Genomic DNA, 19,553 nt, shown 5'->3' with positions numbered 1-19,553 from the left:
TTACAGAACTTATTGTGAACAATTCACCCATGCATATGTTTTAAACGTGTAATGTTTAATCAGATTTTGTAACTGGATTGAGTGAAAATAATAAACTTCTCTCTGGTGGCATGTAGGACTTGTTGTTTATGCAGGAACGTCTCGGTTACGTATGTAACCCTCGTTCCCTGAGTAGGGAACGGAGACGTTACGTCGGATGACGACGAATGGGGTTTCGCTTAGAAAGCCTATCATCTTCGAGTATATAAAACGAGCCAATGGCAATGAAATGCCATGGGTCTGCGGAATTTGCATAGCGTAACTCTGCCCCACCCTGGGGGTATATAAGGAAGTGCGCTGGCAACATGCAGATATGTCTTCGCTGAGGAGCCGAGACTGAACTCAGGTGTTCCAGCGGTACAGCGGAAGTGGCAGGGAGACGTAACGTCTCCGTTCCCTACTCAGGGAACGAGGGTTACATACGTAACCGAGACGTTCCCTTTCGTAGTCACTCCGAGTTACGTCGGATGACGACGAATGGGGTTCCCAGTGTAATCACGCCACCTCTCGACTGTCTTCCAGTGCCCTGCGTAAGTCTGAGCTCCCTGTCGTGAGACTAGCACGGACGAAGGAGTCCTACTTAACACAGGAATACCAAGGTACACTGGGAAGCATATCCAGTGGAAATATGCAATTATGCCCAGCCCGAAGGGGGGGACTTGGGATACACATATGACCCCGAAGGGCTGCATATGGAGAATCACTGGGGTGTCCAGCCGCAGGTGGAATATTTCAACCCCAGGGGTGGCAAGGTGGCTTGCCAAGGGAAAGACACATGCTCAAAGAGGCTTACAGTGGAATACACATGTGGGGGTCGCCCAGAGGGGGAACCATGCACATGGAGGCACCTAGCCAAGCGCGAAAGCTGCCAGTTGCATAACTCTGGCGTTGACGTCGTCAGTGCTGGAGGAGACTCAGGGCTTATTAGGCTCACCTGAGGAGAATATCGCACGTATCCCGTCCGTGGAGAGGAATGGCGAGCAAGCGAAGACACCTGAGCAGAATCTCTTACCGGCTAGTTGAAGCGAGTACATGAGAAGAAACTGGCTCCACTCGGAGATTGTAGAATCTCGCGAATGTGTTAGGTGTCGCCCAGCCTGCAGCTCTGCAGATGTCTGTTAGCGAAGCGCCATGCGCTAAAGCCCAAGAGGATGCCACACTCCGGGTGGAGTGGGCCGTCACACCAAGGGGGCATGGTCGACCTTGCTGCTGGTATGCCAAGCAATGGCGTCCACTATCCAGTGAGACCACCTTTGCTTGGAGAGAGCCTTTCCCTTCAGCTTCCCACCATGACAGACAAAGAGCTGGTCTGAGGTCCTGAAACACTGCGTTCTGTCAACGTAAGCACGGAGTGCGCGTACTGGACAGAGCAGTGCCAAGGCTGGGTCTGCCTCCTCCAAAGGCAGCGCTTGCAGGTTCACCACCTGGTCTCGAAAGGGTGTGGTGGGAACCTTGGGCACATATCCAGGCCGGGGTCTCAGGATCACGTGAGAGTTAGCCGGTCCGAATTCCAGGCACGCTTCGTCAACCGAAAATGCCTGCAGGTCCCCTACCCTCTTGATGGAGGCCAATGCAACCAGGATCGCTGTCTTCATTGACAGGAACTTAAGCTCCACTGATTGCAGAGGCTCAAAGGGAGCACTCTGCAGGGCAGTTAAAACCACTGAGAGGTCCCAAGAGGGTACGAGGGGAGGACGAGAAGGATTCAGTCTCCTCGCTCCCCTCAGGAACCTGACGATCAGGTCGTGCTTTCCCAAGGACTTACCATCAACTGCGTCGTGATGTGCGGCAATGGCGGCAACATACACTTTCAGGGTGGAGGGAGACAGCCTTCGCTCCAACCCTTCTTGCAGGAAGGAAAGCACGACACTGATGGGGCATTTCGTGGGTTCTAGATTTTTAGAAGAACACCAGTTGACGAAGAGGTTCCACTTCAACGCATAGGCATGTCTCGTGGACGATGCTCTAGCGGAAGTGATGGTAGCCACCACCGCTGGTGGTAGGGTACTCAAACCTGCCTCGTCCCGTCCAGGAGCCACACGTGGAGGTTCCAAAGATCGGGACGAGGGTGCCATAAGGTGCCCCGTCCCTGAGAAAGCAGGTCCTTCCTCAGAGGAATTGGCCAGGGAGGTGCTGTCGCGAGGAGTACTAGTTCTGAGAACCAGGTGCGGTTGGGCCAATACGGGGCAACCAAAATTACCTGCTCCTCGTCCTCCCTGATCTTGCGCAAGGAGGCTCACTGGGGGAAACGCATACTTACGGAGGCCCCGCGGCCAGCTGTGCGCCAGTGCATCCGTGCCGAGCGTGCCCTCGGTCAGGGAATAAAACAGGCCGCAGTGGGACGAGTCGTGGGAGGCAAACAGGTCTACCTGTGCGTCCCCGAACTGGTCCCAGATCAGCTAGACCGTCTGGGGATGGAGTCGCCAATCTCCAGCGAGAGGCCGAAGCCGAGACAGCTCGTCGGCCGCCTGGTTCAGGTCTCCCGGGATATAAATGGCTCGAAGCGACCTCAGATGCTTCTGACTCCATATGAGGAGGTGGCGGGCGAGTTGTGACATACGGCGGGAGCGCAGACACCACCTTGACGGTTGATGTACGCTACAGTCGCGGTATTGTCTGATCGGACTAATACGTGTTGACCCCTGAGCAACGCATGGAAGCGGTGCAGGGCAAGACGTACAGCCAACAACTCGAGGCAATTGACATGCCAAAGGCGCTGGGGTCCTGTCCAGGAGCCCGCGGCAGCATGTCCATTGCACATGGCGCCCCAGCCCGTGGTGGAGGCATCTGTTGATACAACAACATGCCTGGAAACTCGTTCCAAGGGCACTCCGGCCCGAAGAAAACTGAGGTTCGACCACGGGGTGAAGGTCTGACGGCAGGTCGGAGTCACTAGGACTCGGAGCGTGCCGTGATGCCATGCCCACCTCGGGACTCGATCGCGAAGCCAAAGCTGAAGTGGTCTCATATGAAGCAACCCGAGCGGCGTGACTGCGGCTGCGGCTGCGGATGCCATATGCCCCAGGAGCCTCTGAAATAGTTTCAGTGGAACCACACTCTTGCCCTCGAACTGACGAAGGCAAGTCAGCAGTGACTGCGCGCGCTCGCTCGTAAGCTGCGCGCACATGGCGACCGAGTCGATCTCCATACCGAGAAAAGAGATCCTCTGCACGGGGCAGAGTTTGCTCTTCTCCCAGTTGACCCCTAGGTGCCGGAGCACTAGGTCCCTGTGTTCGCAAACCTGGTCTCGAGAGTGAGCTAGGATCAGCCAGTCGTCGAGATAGTTCAGGATGCGAACCCCGTGTTCCCGAAGGGGAACAAGGGCTGCCTCGACGACCTTCGTGAAGACGCGAGGAGACAGGGCTAGCCCGAAAGGGAGAACCGCGTACTGGTATGCCTGCCCCTCGAAAGCAAACCGTAGAAACGGTCTGTGTCGAGGAAGAATGGAGACATGAAAGTAGGCGTCCTTCAGGTCGATCACTGCAAACCAATCTTGCGGCCGTATGCACTCGAAAATGCGTTTGGCCGTGAGCATCTTGAACGGCATCCTGTGAAGGGAGCGGTTCAAGACGCGCAAGTCGAGGATTGGTCGTAACCCACCGGATTTCTTCGGTACAATGAAGTAGGGGCTGTAAAAGCCGGACCTCATTTCGGCTGGAGGGACAGTCTCGATCGCACCCTTCGCCAGTAAGGTAGCGACCTCCGCTCTCATAACCGGGGCATTGCCACCGACCATAGTGAAGCGGACTCCCCTGATGCGGGGAGGAGACCGTGCGAACTGAATCGCGTAGCCGAGCCTGATGGTCCTCGCGACCCAGTGGGACAGCTCTAACCAGGCTTCCAGGAACTGTACCAGCGGGGTCATGCGGACCACAGACGTACCCTCGGTGGTGCAGCGAGGCGGAATGACCGACCCAGGCGTGGGTGGCATAGCGGCCCGCTGCGGGGTCACGGTCATTCGCCGCGTCGTGCCAGAGGAGGCCAGGGGAGGACCAGTGTCCCACGGGGGCGTGCTCTGGCAGGGAACTGGCGACAGAGGGGGACAAGAGTGGCGAGGCTCGTGAGCGGCGCGCACTGTCATCCGAACACTCTGTGTGCTCAGAGATGGGGGAGTGAGTTCTTTCTTTAACCACATTAGGGTGTAAAAGGGTCGTGGGACGAGCAGCGGGGTGGGGAAAACCAAGGATTCTCCCCCGGCCCTCCACCGGGGGAAGGAGCGGCCCTGCTACCGTCTCCTGAAAAGAACTCTGCGCCATCTCTGAGCAGCACGTCTCAGGAGCGCCGCTTGGCCTGGCGTTTAGCGGGGCACGGGGCGGGAGAGGGCTGTGGCGCCTTCCTGCGGCATCCTCCACGACGCGACCCAGATGGAGGCTGCTGCTGGGGCCGTGCGGGAGGGGCGGGAGCCGTAGGAGGGCGCCCTCGGCGGCGAGCAGACTGAGGCACCTGTGCCGACGGCTGAGTGGAGGCAGCAGCGGGCCGTCGGGGCAGGACGTGTTTGAGAGCCTCAGTCTGCTTCTGGGCGGTCGAGAACTGCTGGGTAAAGTCCTCAACCGCCCCGCCGAAGAGGCCAGCCTGGGATATGGGAGTGTCGAGGAACCGGGTTCGCTCGGCCTCACGCATATCGGCCAGGTTGAGCCACAGATGTCTCTCCTGGACCACGCAAATGGACATCACCTGACCCAGGGAGCGTGCGGTCACCTTCGTCGCTCAGAGAGCAAGGTCGGTGGCGGCACGCAGCTCATCAAAGAGCCCTGGGTCAGTCCTCCCCTCGTGCATGTCACGCAACATCTGGGCCTGATAGACCTGGAGTGTCGCCATGGCATGCAGTGAGGAGGCCGCCAGCCCCGCAGCTCTATAGGCCTTCGCCACAAGGGTGGAGGAGAACCTACAGGCTTTGGAGGGGTGCTTTGGGTCACCGCGGGAAGAAGCACTCTGAGGACACAGTTGCATCGCAACAGAGCGTTCAACCTGGGGAACCCCAGTGTACCCTTTGGCGGCCGCCTGATCGAGAGGAGGCAAGGCGGAGGAGGTCGCCGAGCGATCACGGGAAGACAAGGGTGCCTTCCAGGACCTCGTGACCTCCTCATGCACGTCCGGGAAAAAAGGCATTGGGGTCGCGCGCTGACGAGGATCAGCGGCGGCACCCAAAAACCAATCGTCCAGCCGCGAGCGCACTGGACCGGGTGGCGGGGACCACTCAAGACCAATGGCCGCGGCTGCCCGGGAAAGCATGGCCGTCATCATTTTGGGATCAGACTCGGGCAATGCTGGCACACCCGAAGGTGGCAGCACAGCCGAATCCTCACTTCCCAAGGACTCCTGCCCACCTTGTGATGCACCGATCGACATTACATCTTCCTCTGGAGCGCCGAATGAGACCCGCGGCAAGTCAGAGGACTGTACAGCGGTTTCATTCAAAACGCTCGCGGGTTGCACGGCGCTAGAGGACGGTGTGGAGCGTGGAATTGTCGGCGCTTTGTTCCACACCGTAACCCTCAGGTCACCCTGGCCGCCAGCCGAGGTACCAGCTCTCGTGGAGCCAGTAGATCGGGGTGCGGATGAGGGGACTCTACCATGAAGGTCATTGAGTCTCGACCGCAACCGTGTGATGGGCTTGTTCCCGCAATGGGAACATGACTCATCCACAAACGCTGCCTTAGCGTGCTCTACACCCAGACACACAAGACACACAAGACAGCGATTGTGCCCATCAGAGTCAGAAATGAGAAGACCGCAACCAGAAGTGCACGGGCGAGGCATCTTTAAAAAGACGTGCCGCGTGCAAGCTCTTTTAGAAAGGAGATTTCTCCACAAATGCTGAAGCGACCAGGGAGAGAACACACAAACACTGGCAAATCACTGCACAGATAAGCAGGGAATGTGCACTCGCTGGAACTCGCTGTCACACCAACACTTGGAGAGAGGCTCGTTCGAAGAGAAGAGATGAATCTCAGGATTGGCTGTGGAGTGAAGTACATCAACTTGGCTCCGAAGCGAAAACATATCTGCATGTTGCCAGAGCACTTCCTTATATACCCCCAGGGTGGGGCGGAGTTACGCTATGCAAATTCCGCAGACCCATGGCATTTCATTGCCATTGGCTCGTTTTATATACTCGAAGATGATAGGCTTTCTAAGCGAAACCCCATTCGTCGTCATCCGACGTAACTCGGAGTGACTACGAAAGGGAACTAGTTATTTATGGCTTTCCTGATGACGACACCCCTATACAACCCCTCCAGTGGGGCGAGGGGGCGGACCCCAATCGCTGTCCTGATAAACTCTGCACCGGCTCAGCCTCAGTTATCACACACAACCCCAGTTTTCCTAACTGAAGGGCTCTAGCTCTACTAGCCGTGGACTGCTGTGCTACTGCATCATCTCATTGATCAAAAGTTGAAGGAACATTGTCTGGCTGTTACATGGACCGTCAAAGGCCGCTTCAGCATTCCTGTTTGCCTGAACCTGACGCAAATAACAAACAAACAAAAACTTCAAATCAACATGAAACCATAATATTAATAAATAAAATATGGTATAATTACAGTTTGAAAATGACTTCCATAATATTTTATTTTAGTAAAGGTATGCCTGGATCACCCAACACAAAGTTGTGCGTTGTGAGTGAGACATCGCAAAGATTACACCAATATTAGATTTCTCGACCATCTCATGGTTGCACTATGCCTGAAACTTAGGAATCAACATGCATTTATGTAGGACTGTCAAAAAATCATCTGTTATCATGGTTTAGTTGTATTTTAAAAAACTGTTTTTTCTTAAAAATGTTGTGTCAGACGTAGCATGATTATCTTGTTTAATCGTGTATTAAGTCCATATTTATCAGGTTGATATTTGTAGAAATAAGCAAAATACATTTATAAAACAAAAAGAACAAGTTAATGGCCTTGTGTCAGAACACAACAGGTATGAAGATATGTTTGGTTTTTAACTTTTTATTCTAACTTTAAAGCTAGATTATCCTTTGAAAAGTGTAATACAGTATTTGATTTTTACACATGCAGTGTTTTCGCCAACTGGCCTAAACTGTTGACCCCTGAAGTTATGACTTCTGAAGGCCTCTCATGTGTAGATTCACTCGGTTGAAAAATTGTATTTTGTAATTTAAACATCTGAAATTAAAGGTACAGTAGTTTTTTTAAATGTATTTTATTAGCTAAAATCATTGTCTGTATTCATAAAATATGTCCTCATTGGTGTAAAATGACCTCTGCCAGTGATCTGACTTATCCTCATAAGCGAAGAATTTCTTATCTTTATTTACATGGGGCGGGTTAGTCCAAGGAGGCTTCCATGTCGTTCCGCCATTTTTAAAAACTATAATAGCAGAGAGGGACAAAAAGAACTAGCCTACCTCAACGCGTGTCATCAAAAATACAATTTCACCGCTAGATGGGAGAAATCCTACACAGCGTACCGTTAAGGACTAACTTGTAGGGTCTTTAACAAAAAAGCCTCCAAAATCGAGGAGGTCAAAGGGCATGCTTCCTGCTATAGTATCATCAGCTCTCCCCAAAATCTATTCATGCGGCCACCAGACAGAGAGCCTGTCGCATCAACAATGCTAACATTTTAAAATTCTACATATATTTTGAGTAGATAACCGATAGTATATTCTCAGTAAAGGGTTTCACCCTGTGTGTTTCCACACTGATTAAGGATAGTTCGGGAGATACAAGTAAAAAATGATCTTATACATCTTATACGTGTAATAGATCATAGCTACCGTAGAAAAAGTAAGATCATGCTTTGAATTAAGACGAGTAAAATTAAATATTCGCTCAAGACAAACTTTACTTGTGCCGTGCCACGGACCACCAGCATCTCTGAAAAATGTGTGGTGATTTTCTAAAAGATACAACTTAATCTAAATAAGAGCAATGTAGAGTCCTCGGATTTCTTAAAACAAAACAACAACAACAACAAAAAAAACATTGTGACAAACGTTGTGTTAGATTTTGGTGTATTTGGCCAAGCAGTGGTTTGGGTGGCTCGCCAATGTATTAGATTTCTCCAATACATAAAATAAGTAAGCTTGACCAGTGTTCTTGTGGGGAGAAGAATGTATTGAAGGTTTGTAGTGTAGCAGTCCTTCAGCAGATGTGTTAGCATGTTGCCCTTCAACAATCTTAACCCAACGTTCTGTGTCTGAGACAGAACTTTATACATGAAGACAAAACGGCTACAAACAAAGGAAAACAGTTAGGACCTCCCACAGGAGATCGATCTATACTACAATCTACCTTGAGCAATGTGGTTTCACACCCATCAGTTTCTATGGGCCATTTGTCTGTATGGGCCATATGACTGTGGGCCATTTGGTTCGCACCTTTACAGACACTGTTTTCAGTTGATTAAATCTAAGTCACAATGTAGATGATTCTGATGACTGAAAATACAAAATCTATCAGTTGACAACATGTTTCATGTTGTATGGACAAAAATAAAGAATAGAATGTTTTTCAACTTTTGTGTGAAATATACATAATTTTTATAAAATCTCTTTTTCTCACTTTCACTGCGCTCAGGAATGCGGGGGGTGGGAGGACGTGCACACAGACACACATACTATATAACCCTTCTTGACACTGGCTTCAAACATTCATCAAAACTAACTGTCAAAACTACATGATCGAGGACTAGCAGGGTTAAAAGGTCAAACTAACTGTCAAAACTATGACATATAATAGGGATAGTCAATAGGTCAAACTAACTGTCAAAACCACATGATCGATGGGCTAGCAAGGGCAAAGGTTAATCCCTGACCCCTATACCGGAAGTTCAACCTGTCAAAAGGTCAAAGGTCAAAGTCATTAATCATTTTGACATAAGGTATATCAAAATTACTACTTTATATATATATATATATATATATATATATATATATATGAAGAGTTCAGATGCAAAAGCCTCTAAGTGCCATCTGAAAATTTCTTCTAGAATGGTCATTTTTATCAAGCTCGTATATTTAAGTTCAGTAATTTCACTTAAATGGCAATGAAAATTACCATTTAAGTGAAATTACTGAACTTAAATATATGAGCTTGATAAAAATGACCATTCTAGAAGAAATTTTCAGATGGCACTTAGAGGCTTTTGCATCTGAACTCTTCATATATATATATATATATATATATATATATATATATATATATATATATATATATATATATATATATATATATATACTACAGGGCCGTTGAATGCTTGAATCTGATTGGTTGACGAACGTTCTAAGGTGTGCATTATTTTCAGGGAAACGCACGGCTAAAGTAGTTCCAGGCAGGTCTTGACCGCATTACATTTCCATATCACTTTGCGTAGTTAACTGTAATAACGGAAAATAGGATACAATTCATAACAAGAAAAAACATTTAGCCCCATGCGCTTGATCTGCAATTTTCAATGTCTAGCTTCACAATCAATGGAAACATGCAGTTTAATTTTAATAAATAAAGTATATTCCTATCTATAATCAATAGAAAATTTATCTGAATATAGGCTAAATAAATGGATAGTCCTGCAGCACGGATTTTTATTGCAGATAATATAACAAATAAATCATTGATAGGCCTTACTTGTTAAAAGGCTTTTTTTTTTCATTTATTTGGCTAGTCTACTGTCATCTGTCAATAATAGAAAAAAAAAGAATGAACGAATTAATTAAAACGAATTGAATAAATAAATAATAATATTGACGCACATGCTTTTCTGTCTCATTATTGCAACATCTCTCTCTAATAACGGCATAAAGCCGAGCCGAGGACACACTTCACACCGGTTATGAATGTAATTTGATGACTGATCATGGGGAGGAAGAAAGATCTTGTTGAAGATAAGAAGCGTGAAATGGTGCAATGTTATGCAAAAGGCATGAAAAGATTATTAAACTATCATAAAATTTGTGAGTAACTTCCAGTACAAGAGAACTCGGTCAGATAAAGGCTTAAGGAATGTTTCTGTCAAAAAAATAATAATTGTATTATAAGGACTATAAAAAAAAAAGCCACTGTTGAGAAGCAAACAGGTATTTGAAGCTGCTGGTCTCACTGGAGTCTCAAGAACCTCTCCATGCTGGCTGGCAGTTGTGTGTAAAGTTGCATTTCAGCCACCTCTAACCAAAGCTCACAAAGAGAAACATTTACTGTGGGTTTACAAATACATGAAGACTCACAGTTGCTAATTTGACATCCATGATTATGAATCTCCCGTTCTACCACATCTTAAAGGCCACAATATACTTCAAGCGAAATCAAAGAATGAACTGATTTGACATTATTTCGAACAAAATCAGGCTTAAACGAAGTTCTTAGATACTCAGGTAGGCCGTGGCGTTTAAACAATGCTCAATTGGGGCCCAAAGTGTGCCAAAAAAATATCCCCCACACCATTACACAACCACTAGCAGCGTTGGAAGCAAATAAAATGTGGGTGGGTCATCCTCCAGAATTTTTTTTACTGGAGTAGATTAGGGGTGTTCCTGAAGCCAAAAACCTCATCTAAAATCTCTATGCAATATGAGTGAATTATTGAATGAGTGAGAGTAAAAAATGAAACAAGCGCAAATCCGTCTATGCATGCATCTCTCAGAAATCAGAGCTTGGCAAGAGTAATATCAACTCAAATAGGCTACTACATCATATACATGTTCTACAATATGATATTGTATATTATTGTATGTATATTTAAATGATTTAAGCCTTGTACGATATTATAGGCTACTCAAATGAATGGAATAAGCACAGCATGATCACAAATCAAACAACATGTTAATTGCCGTCTCTGTCTCTCAGCAACCAAACCAGCTCTAATAGCCTATAATCAACTAAGATTCATATACATTAATTACTACTTGATATGTCTATTTAAATACTCTTTTATGAGTACCATGAATTCGGACATACTACTTTTGTCACTTTTTCTTTTCCCCCTACTATATAGTAGGGAAGTATGCGATTTTGCATGCAGCCCTTGTATACATGCCTAAATACAGTGAGTCTCTGCCATGTGGTTGGCTGATTACATATTTGTGTTAACAAGCAGTTAAACAGGTGTACCTAATAAAGTAGGTGGTGAGTGTTTTTGTTTGTGTGTTTGTGTATATATGTATACATATATAAGCCACAGTTGTAATAAAAAATAAGATTTATATCAAATAGATTTAACATTTTAGATTTAACATTTAAAAAGTGTTGCTGGTAACACTTTATTTTGATGGTCCCTTTTGAACATTCTGTTGACTATAAGTAACTTTGCAACTACATGACAACTAACTCTCATTAGAGTATTAGTGGACTCTCTGCTTAATATCTGCTAACTATTTATTGTGATAGTCCTTCAACAGACACTCTACTGACTATAAGTAACTTTGCAACTACATGTCAACTTAATCTTACCCTAACCCTAACCCTAACCCTACCAGTTTACTAATACTTTGAGAGTTAGTAGACATGTAGGTGCAATGTTACTTATAGACAACAGAATGTGTTAAATTCAGAATAAAGTTAAACCCTGTTGATTTTTGTTGTCTTTAGGATAAAGAAGTGTAAGAATTACTATGAAGTACTGGCTATCAGAAAAGATGCCAATGATGAGGAACTGAAAAAGGCGTACAGAAAACTGGCTTTGAAATTCCACCCTGACAAAAACCATGCGCCAGGAGCAACCGAGGCCTTTAAAAGTAATGCTGTCCCTGAAACACCATATCCAATTTTTTTCCATTACATTATTTTACGGTGGCCGAGAGAGCTCAACGCGCAGCAACTGAAGAAAACACATGCAAATAGAAAAAACACATGGAAATAGAAAAAAACACATGCAAATAGAAAAAAACACCCGCAAATTAAGAAAACATCTTCATCAGTTTCACAACACACGTGTGCTCCAAATAACACAACCAAATACAGAAACACGCTGCAAAAGTTCACAACACAACCAAATACAGAAACGCGCTGCAAAAGTTCACAACACAACCAAATACAGAACGCACTGCAAATATCATAGACCACAAAGGAAATGTTTCCAGGGGAACTAAATAAGTGACGTACCCGGCTGGGACGTGCTTATTGCTCGTGAGCATCCCTATGCCCTGCTCCTTTCGAAGGGCAGACGGTAGAGCTCTTGAAGTGGGACTTTGGAGTGAGCAGGGCACTAGTGTGCCATTATGTAGCCGTTTGGAACGCACTTAATGAAGGGAGCAACGAAAGACAACGTAATTTCCTCATTATTTTCACATGGGATGTTCCCATGACAACGAAGCACGGTGTCCATCAGCTGAATAGCTGTTCCCTTTCGTTGTCACTCCGAGTTACGTCGGATGACGACGAATGGGGTTTCGCTTAGAAATCCTATCACCTTCGAGTATATAAAACGAGCCAATGGCAAAGAAATGCCATGGGTCTGCGGAATTTGCATAGCGTAACTCCGCCCCACCCTGGGGGTATATAAAGAAGTGCTCTGGCAACATGCAGATATGTTTTCGCTTAGGAGCCAAGTTGATGTACTTCACTCCACAGCCAATCCTGAGATTCATCTCTTCATTCTCTTCGAGACGAGCCTCTCTCCAAGTGTTGGTGTGACAGCGAGTTCCAGCGAGTGCACATTCCCTGCTTATCTGTGCAGTGATTTGCCAGTGTGTGTGTGTTCTCTCCCTGGTCGCTTCAGCATTTGTGGAGAAATCTCCTTTCTAAAAGAGCTTGCACGCGGCACGTCTTTTTAAAGATGCCTCGCCCGTGCACTTCTGGTTGCGGTCTATTCATTTCTGACTCTGATGGGCACAATCGCTGTCTTGTGTGTCTGGGTGCTGAGCACGCTAAGGCAGCGTTTGTGGATGAGTCATGTTCCCATTGCGGGAACATGCCCATCGCACGGTTGCGGTCAAGACTCAATGACCTTCATGGTAGAGTCCCCTCATCCGCACCCCGATCTACTGGCTCCGCGAGAGCTAGTACTTCGGCTGGCGGCCAGGGTGACCTGAGGGTTACGGTGTGGAACAAAGCGCCGACAATTCCACGCTCCACACCGTCCTCTAGCGCCGTGCAACCCGTGAGCGCTCTGAATGAACCCGCTGTACAGTTCTCTGACTTGCCGCGGGTTTCATTCGGCGCTCCAGAGGAAGATGTAATGTCGATCGCTGCATCACAGGGTGGGCAAGAGTCCTTGGGAAGTGAGGATTCGGCTGTGAGAGTCTCGACCCGAGTCTGATCCCGAGATGACTGCCATGCTTTCCCGGGCAGCCGCGGCCATTGGGCTTGAGTGGTCCCCGCCACCTGGTCCGGTGCGCTCGCGGCTGGACGATTGGTTTTTGGGTGCCGCCGCTGATCCTCGTCAGCGCGCGTCCCCAATGCCTTTCTTCCCGGACGTGCATGAGGAGGTCACGAGGTCCTGGAAGGCACACTTGTCTTCCTGTGATCGCTCGGCGACCTCCTCCGCCTTGCCTCCTCTCGATCAGGCGGCCGCCAAAGGGTACACTGGGGTTCCCCAGGTTGAACGCTCTGTTGCGATGCAACTGTGTCCTCAGAGTGCTTCTTCCCGCGGGGACCCAAAGCACCCCTCCAAGGCCTGTAGGTTCTCCTCCACCCTTGTGGCGAAGGCCTATAGAGCTGCGGGGCTGGCGGCCTCCTCACTGCATGCCATGGCGACACTCCAGGTCTACCAGGCCCAGATGTTGCGTGACATGCACGAGGGGAGGACTGGCCCAGGGCTCTTTGATGAGCTGCGTGCCGCCACCGACCTTGCTCTCCGAGCGACGAAGGTGACCGCACGCTCCCTGGGTCAGGTGATGTCCACTTGCGTGGTCCAGGAGAGACATCTGTGGCTCAACCTGGCCGATATGCGTGAGGCCGAGCGAACCCGGTTCCTCGACACTCCCATATCCCAGGCTGGCCTCTTCGGCGGGGCGGTTGAGGACTTTGCCCAGCAGTTCTCGACCGCCCAGAAGCAGACTGAGGCTCTCAAACACGTCCTGCCCCGACGGCCCGCTGCTGCCTCCACTCAGCCGTCGGCACAGGTGCCTCAGTCTGCTCGCCGCCGAGGGCGCCCTCCTACGGCTCCCGCCCCTCCCGCACGTCCCCAGCAGCAGCCTCCATCCGGGTCGCGTCGACCTGAAGGACGCCTACTTCCATGTCTCCATTCTACCTCGACACAGACCGTTTCTACGGTTTGCTTTCGAGGGGCAGGCATATACTGGTATACATATATATATGCATATACTCCCTTTCGGGCTAACCCTGTCTCCTCGCGTCTTCACGAAGGTCGTCGAGGCAGCCCTTGTTCCCCTCTGGGAACACGGGGTTCGCATCCTGAACTATCTCGACGACTGGCTGATCCTAGCTCACTCTCGAGACCAGGTTTGCGAACACAGGGACCTAGTGCTCCGGCACCTAGCTCGTCTGGGCCTTCGGGTCAACTGGGAGAAGAGCAAACTCTGCCCAGTGCAGAGGATCTCTTTTTTCGGTATGGAGATCGACTCGGTTGCCATGTGCGCGCAGCTTACGAGTGAGCGCGCGCAGTCACTGCTGACTTGCCTTTGTCAGTTCGAGGGCAAGAGTGTGGTTCCACTGAAACTATTTCAGAGGCTCCTGGGGCATATGGCATCCGCAGTCGCAGTCACGCCGCTCGGGTTGCTTCATATGAGACCACTTCAGCTTTGGCTTCGCGATCGAGTCCCGAGGTGGGCATTGCATCACGGCACGCTCCGAGTCCCAGTGACTCCGACCTGCCGTCAGACCTTCACCCCGTGGTCGAACCTCAGTTTTCTTCGGGCCGGAGTGCCCTTGGAACGAGTTTCCAGGCATGTTGTTGTATCAACAGATGCCTCCACCACGGGCTGGGGCGCCATGTGCAATGGACATGCTGCCGCGGGCTCCTGGACAGGACCCCAGCGCCTTTGGCATGTCAATTGCCTCGAGTTGTTGGCTGTACGCCTTGCCCTGCACCGCTTCCATGCGTTGCTCAGGAGTCAAACACGTACTAGTCCGATCGGACAATACCGCGACTGTAACGTACATCAACCGTCAAGGTGGTCTGCGCTCCCGCCGTATGTCACAACTCGCCCGCCACCTCCTTATATGGAGTCAGAAGCATCTGAGGTCGCTTCGAGCCATTTATATCCCGGGAGACCTGAACCAGGCGGCCGACGAGCTGTCTCGGCTTCGGCCTCTCGCTGGAGATTGGCGACTCCATCCCCAGACGGTTCAGCTGATTTGGGATCAGTTCGGGGACGCACAGGTAGATCTGTTTGCCTCCCACGACTCGTCCCACTGCGGCCTGTTTTATTCCCTGACCGAGGGCACGCTCGGCACGGATGCACTGGCGCACAGCTGGCCGCGGGGCCTCCGCAAGTATGCGTTTCCCCCGCCTTCTTGCGCAGACTTTGCGCAAGATCAGGGAGGACGAGGAGCATGTAATTTTGGTTGACCCGTATTGGCCCAACCGCACCTGGTTCTCAGAACTAGTACTCCTCGCGACAGCACCTCCCTGGCCAATTCCTCTGAGGAAGGACCTGCTTTCTCAGGGACGGGGCACCTTATGGCACCCTCGTCCCGATCTTTGGAACCTCCACGTGTGGCTCCTGGACGGGACGAGGCAGGTTTGAGTACCCTACCACCAGCGGTGGTGGCTACCATCACTTCCGCTAGAGCATCGTCCATGAGACATGCCTATGCGTTGAAGTGGAACCTCTTCGTCAACTGGTGTTCTTCTAAAAATCTAGAACCCACGAAATGCCCCATCAGTGTCGTGCTTTCCTTCCTGCAAGAAGGGTTGGAGCGAAGGCTGTCTCCCTCCACCCTGAAAGTGTATGTTGCCGCCATTGCCGCACATCACGACGCAGTTGATGGTAAGTCTTTGGGAAAGCACGACCTGATCGTCAGGTTCCTGAGGGGAGCGAGGAGACTGAATCCTCCTTGTCCTCCCCTCGTACCCTCTTGGGACCTCTCAGTGGTTTTAACTGCCCTGCAGAGTGCTCCCTTTGAGCCTCTGCAATCAGTGGAGCTTAAGTTCCTGTCAATGAAGACAGCGCTCCTGGTTGCATTGGCCTCCATCAAGAGGGTAGGGGACCTGCAGGCATTTTCGGTTGACGAAGCGTGCCTGGAATTCGGACCGGCTAACTCTCACGTGATCCTGAGACCCCGGCCTGGATATGTGCCCAAGGTTCCCACCACACCCTTTCGAGACCAGGTGGTGAACCTGCAAGCGCTGCCTTTGGAGGAGGCAGACCCAGCCTTGGCACTGCTCTGTCCAGTACGCGCACTCCGTGCTTACGTTGACAGAACGCAGTGTTTCAGGACCTCAGACCAGCTCTTTGTCTGTCATGGTGGGAAGCTGAAGGGAAAGGCTCTCTCCAAGCAAAGGTTGTCTCACTGGATAGTGGACGCCATTGCTTTGGCATACCAGCAGCAAGGTCGACCATGCCCCCTTGGTGTGACGGCCCACTCCACCCGGAGTGTGGCATCCTCTTGGGCTTTAGCGCATGGCGCCTCGCTAACAGACATCTGCAGAGCTGCAGGCTGGGCGACACCTAACACATTCGCGAGATTTTACAATCTCCGAGTGGAGCCAGTTTCTTCTCATGTACTCGCTTCAACTAGCCGGTAAGAGATTCTGCTCAGGTGTCTTCGCTTGCTCGCCATTCCTCTCCACGGATGGGATACGTGCGATATTTTCCTCAGGTGAGCCTAGTAAGCCCTGAGTCTCCTCCAGCAGTTATGCAACTGAGCAGCTTTCGCGCTTGGCTAGGTGCCTCCATGTGCATGGTTCCCCCTCTGGGCGACCCCCACATGTGTATTCCACTGTAAGCCTCTTTGAGCATGTGTCTTTCCCTTGGCAAGCCACCTTGCCACCCCTGGGGTTGAAATATTCCACCTGCGGCTGGACACCCCAGTGATTCTCCATATGCAGCCCTTCGGGGTCATATGTGTATCCCAAGTCCCCCCCTTCGGGCTGGGTATAATTGCATATTTCCACTGGATATGCTTCCCAGTGTACCTTGGTATTCCTGTGTTAAGTAGGACTCCTTCGTCCATGCTAGTCTCACGACAGGGAGCTCAGACTTACGCAGGGCACTGGAAGACAGTCGAGAGGTGGCGTGATTACACTGGGAACCCCATTCGTCGTCATCCGACGTAACTCGGAGTGACAACGAAAGGGAACGTCTCGGTTACGTATGTAACCCTCGTTCCCTGAATAGGGAACGGAGACGTTACGTCTCCCTGCCACTTCCGCAGTACCGCTGGAACGCCTGAGTTCAGTCTCGGCTCCTCAGCGAAGACATATCTGCATGTTGCCAGCGCACTTCCTTATATACCCCCAGGGTGGGGCGGAGTTACGCTATGCAAATTCCGTAGACCCATGGCATTTCTTTGCCATTGGCTCGTTTTATATACTCGAAGGTGATAGGATTTCTAAGCAAAACCCCATTCGTCGTCATCCGACGTAACGTCTCCGTTCCCTACTCAGGGAACGAGGGTTACATACGTAACCGAGACGTTCTTACGACAGAAATATAATGCTGTTAACACAATGGTAATTGCAAATAAATATATTATTTTTTACAAAAAAGCTTTTAAAATATGCGTTATATATCTGTGTGTGAGTGTCTCAACTTTAAAACTTTGGACCCTACATTACCTAACAATTATTATGAAACTTTTCTTTATGAAAATGTAAACATATCATGAAAGAAATTGTACAGTGTAACTGATGTATAGATTAATATCTTTCCTTCATGCTCTTTTTAGTTTTCAGTTCATTGTTCTTTTCTCATTTGTATTCTGATGACATTTTGTACATTGTATACAAGTTGCATGTCATAAAAATGTAATCTCTGTATGTTTTGCAACAACAACAACAAAAAAAGTTAAAAGAAATAGAATAAAATAAAGTAGACTTTTGAGCTGTAAGCACGTCCCAGCCGGGTTTGTCACTTTTTTGGTTCCCCTGGAAACATTTCCGTTGTGGTCTGTGTTATTTGCAGCGCGTTTCTGTACTTGGTTGTGTTGTGAACTTTTGCAGCGCGTTTCTGTATTTGGTTGTGTTGTGAGTATTTGTGGGTGTTTTTTTCTATTTGCAAGTTGTTGTTTTTTTCTATTTTCATGTGTTTTTTTCTATTTGCATGTGCTTTCTTCAGTTGCAGCGTGTTGAGCTCTCTCGGCCACTGTAATTATTACAAAATTGATGTACATAAAATATAGGCTAAAACAAAAAATGCTGTTCTTGTTCTTCTCCAGAGATTGGAAATGCTTATGCAGTGCTCAGTAACCCAGAGAAAAAGAGGCAGTATGATCTATGTGGAGGAGAGGAGCCTAGCAGCGCTCATGGAGGATTTAATTTCCACAGAGGCTTTGAGTCTGATATTACACCTGAAGATCTCTTTAACATGTTCTTTGGAGGCGGCTTCCCTTCATGTAAGCCATTTTGTATAGATCATGTAAAATCTGCAGATGCAGTATGTGTATTTTCTCCATGCAGATGGATTCATCTGCACAGCATTCACTTTATAAATTCTGGTTAGTATGAGGGATTGTATAGCATTAAAGGGTAACTCTCGCCAAAATACAACCTAGGGTGTTTTTGTTCATCTACACGAGGCAAACTTTCGTTTAAAAGCATAATTAGAATGGAAACGCCACTTTTAAGTTTGACCGTAATTTCGTTTTCTGTAAAATTGCCTTTTGACTGGGAGTACTTCTATGATAGCATCAAAAAGCGCTATTTTTAAAACACTAAGAAGGCTCGACACAACATGAAACTTTGCTCGAAGTATCACCAGGGGCTCTTCGCATGAACTCGAGCATTGAGAAAAAATTTTGTGTACACAGAGTTTACAAAAAAAGAAAGATTTTGAACAACTCACTGTAGCTGTGTCCGCCAGCATTTTGACAGTCAAAAATAGTCGGTCTCCGAATGTGAATGAACTGACTCTGAATTTTAGCATTGCTTCTTATATGAGCATTATTTTTTCAAATACAAGGTCAATATTGATTTTCACTTACAACAAAACAACAAATTATCTGTGAATTTATATGGAACTAAGCTTTAGGAGCTTTCCATCTTTACTCTCCTCCCTGTTACGTTGCATTCGGAGATTGACTATTTTTGACTGTCAAAATGCCGGCGGACACAGCTACAGTGAGTTGTTCAAAATCTTTCTTTTTAGTAAACTCTGTGTACATAAAAAATGTTCTCAATGCTCGAGTTCATGTGTAGAGCCCCTGGTGATACTTCGAGCAAAGTTTCATGTTGTGTCAAGTCTTCTTAGTGTTTTAAAATAGCGATTTTTGATGCTATCATAGAAGTGCCCCAAGCACTCCCATTCAAAAGGCAATTTGACCGAAAACGAACATACGGTCAAACTTAAAAGTGGCGTTTCCATTCTAATTATGCTTTTAAATAAAAGTTTTCCTCGGGTAGATTAACAAAAAAGACCCTAGGTTGCATTTTGGCGAGAGTTACCCTGTAAGGTGTGGTGGGATATAGGAGTGGTGGCTGATATA

General features: G+C 48.5%; 1 protein-coding gene across 2 annotated transcripts in view; it reads left to right on the top strand.

The window, feature by feature from the left end:
- dnajb14 (DnaJ heat shock protein family (Hsp40) member B14) overlaps window positions 1-19,553 on the top strand; it is a 213,373-nt gene that overhangs the window by 158,844 nt on the left and 34,976 nt on the right. For both annotated transcript variants that reach the window (XM_079863383.1, XM_079863384.1), the window contains exons 3-4: window positions 11,595-11,740; window positions 18,288-18,464. In XM_079863383.1, coding sequence (XP_079719509.1) covers window positions 11,595-11,740; window positions 18,288-18,464 — 323 coding nt within the window. The remainder of the gene's footprint in view (window positions 1-11,594; window positions 11,741-18,287; window positions 18,465-19,553) is intronic.

The sequence above is a fragment of the Squalius cephalus genome (assembly GCF_949319135.1).
Source record: "Squalius cephalus genome assembly, chromosome: 2".
NCBI classification, from domain to species: domain Eukaryota; kingdom Metazoa; phylum Chordata; class Actinopteri; order Cypriniformes; family Leuciscidae; genus Squalius; species Squalius cephalus.
The sequence above is the reverse complement of the archived record's forward strand: the minus strand, read 5'-3'. Positions and strand labels throughout refer to the sequence as shown.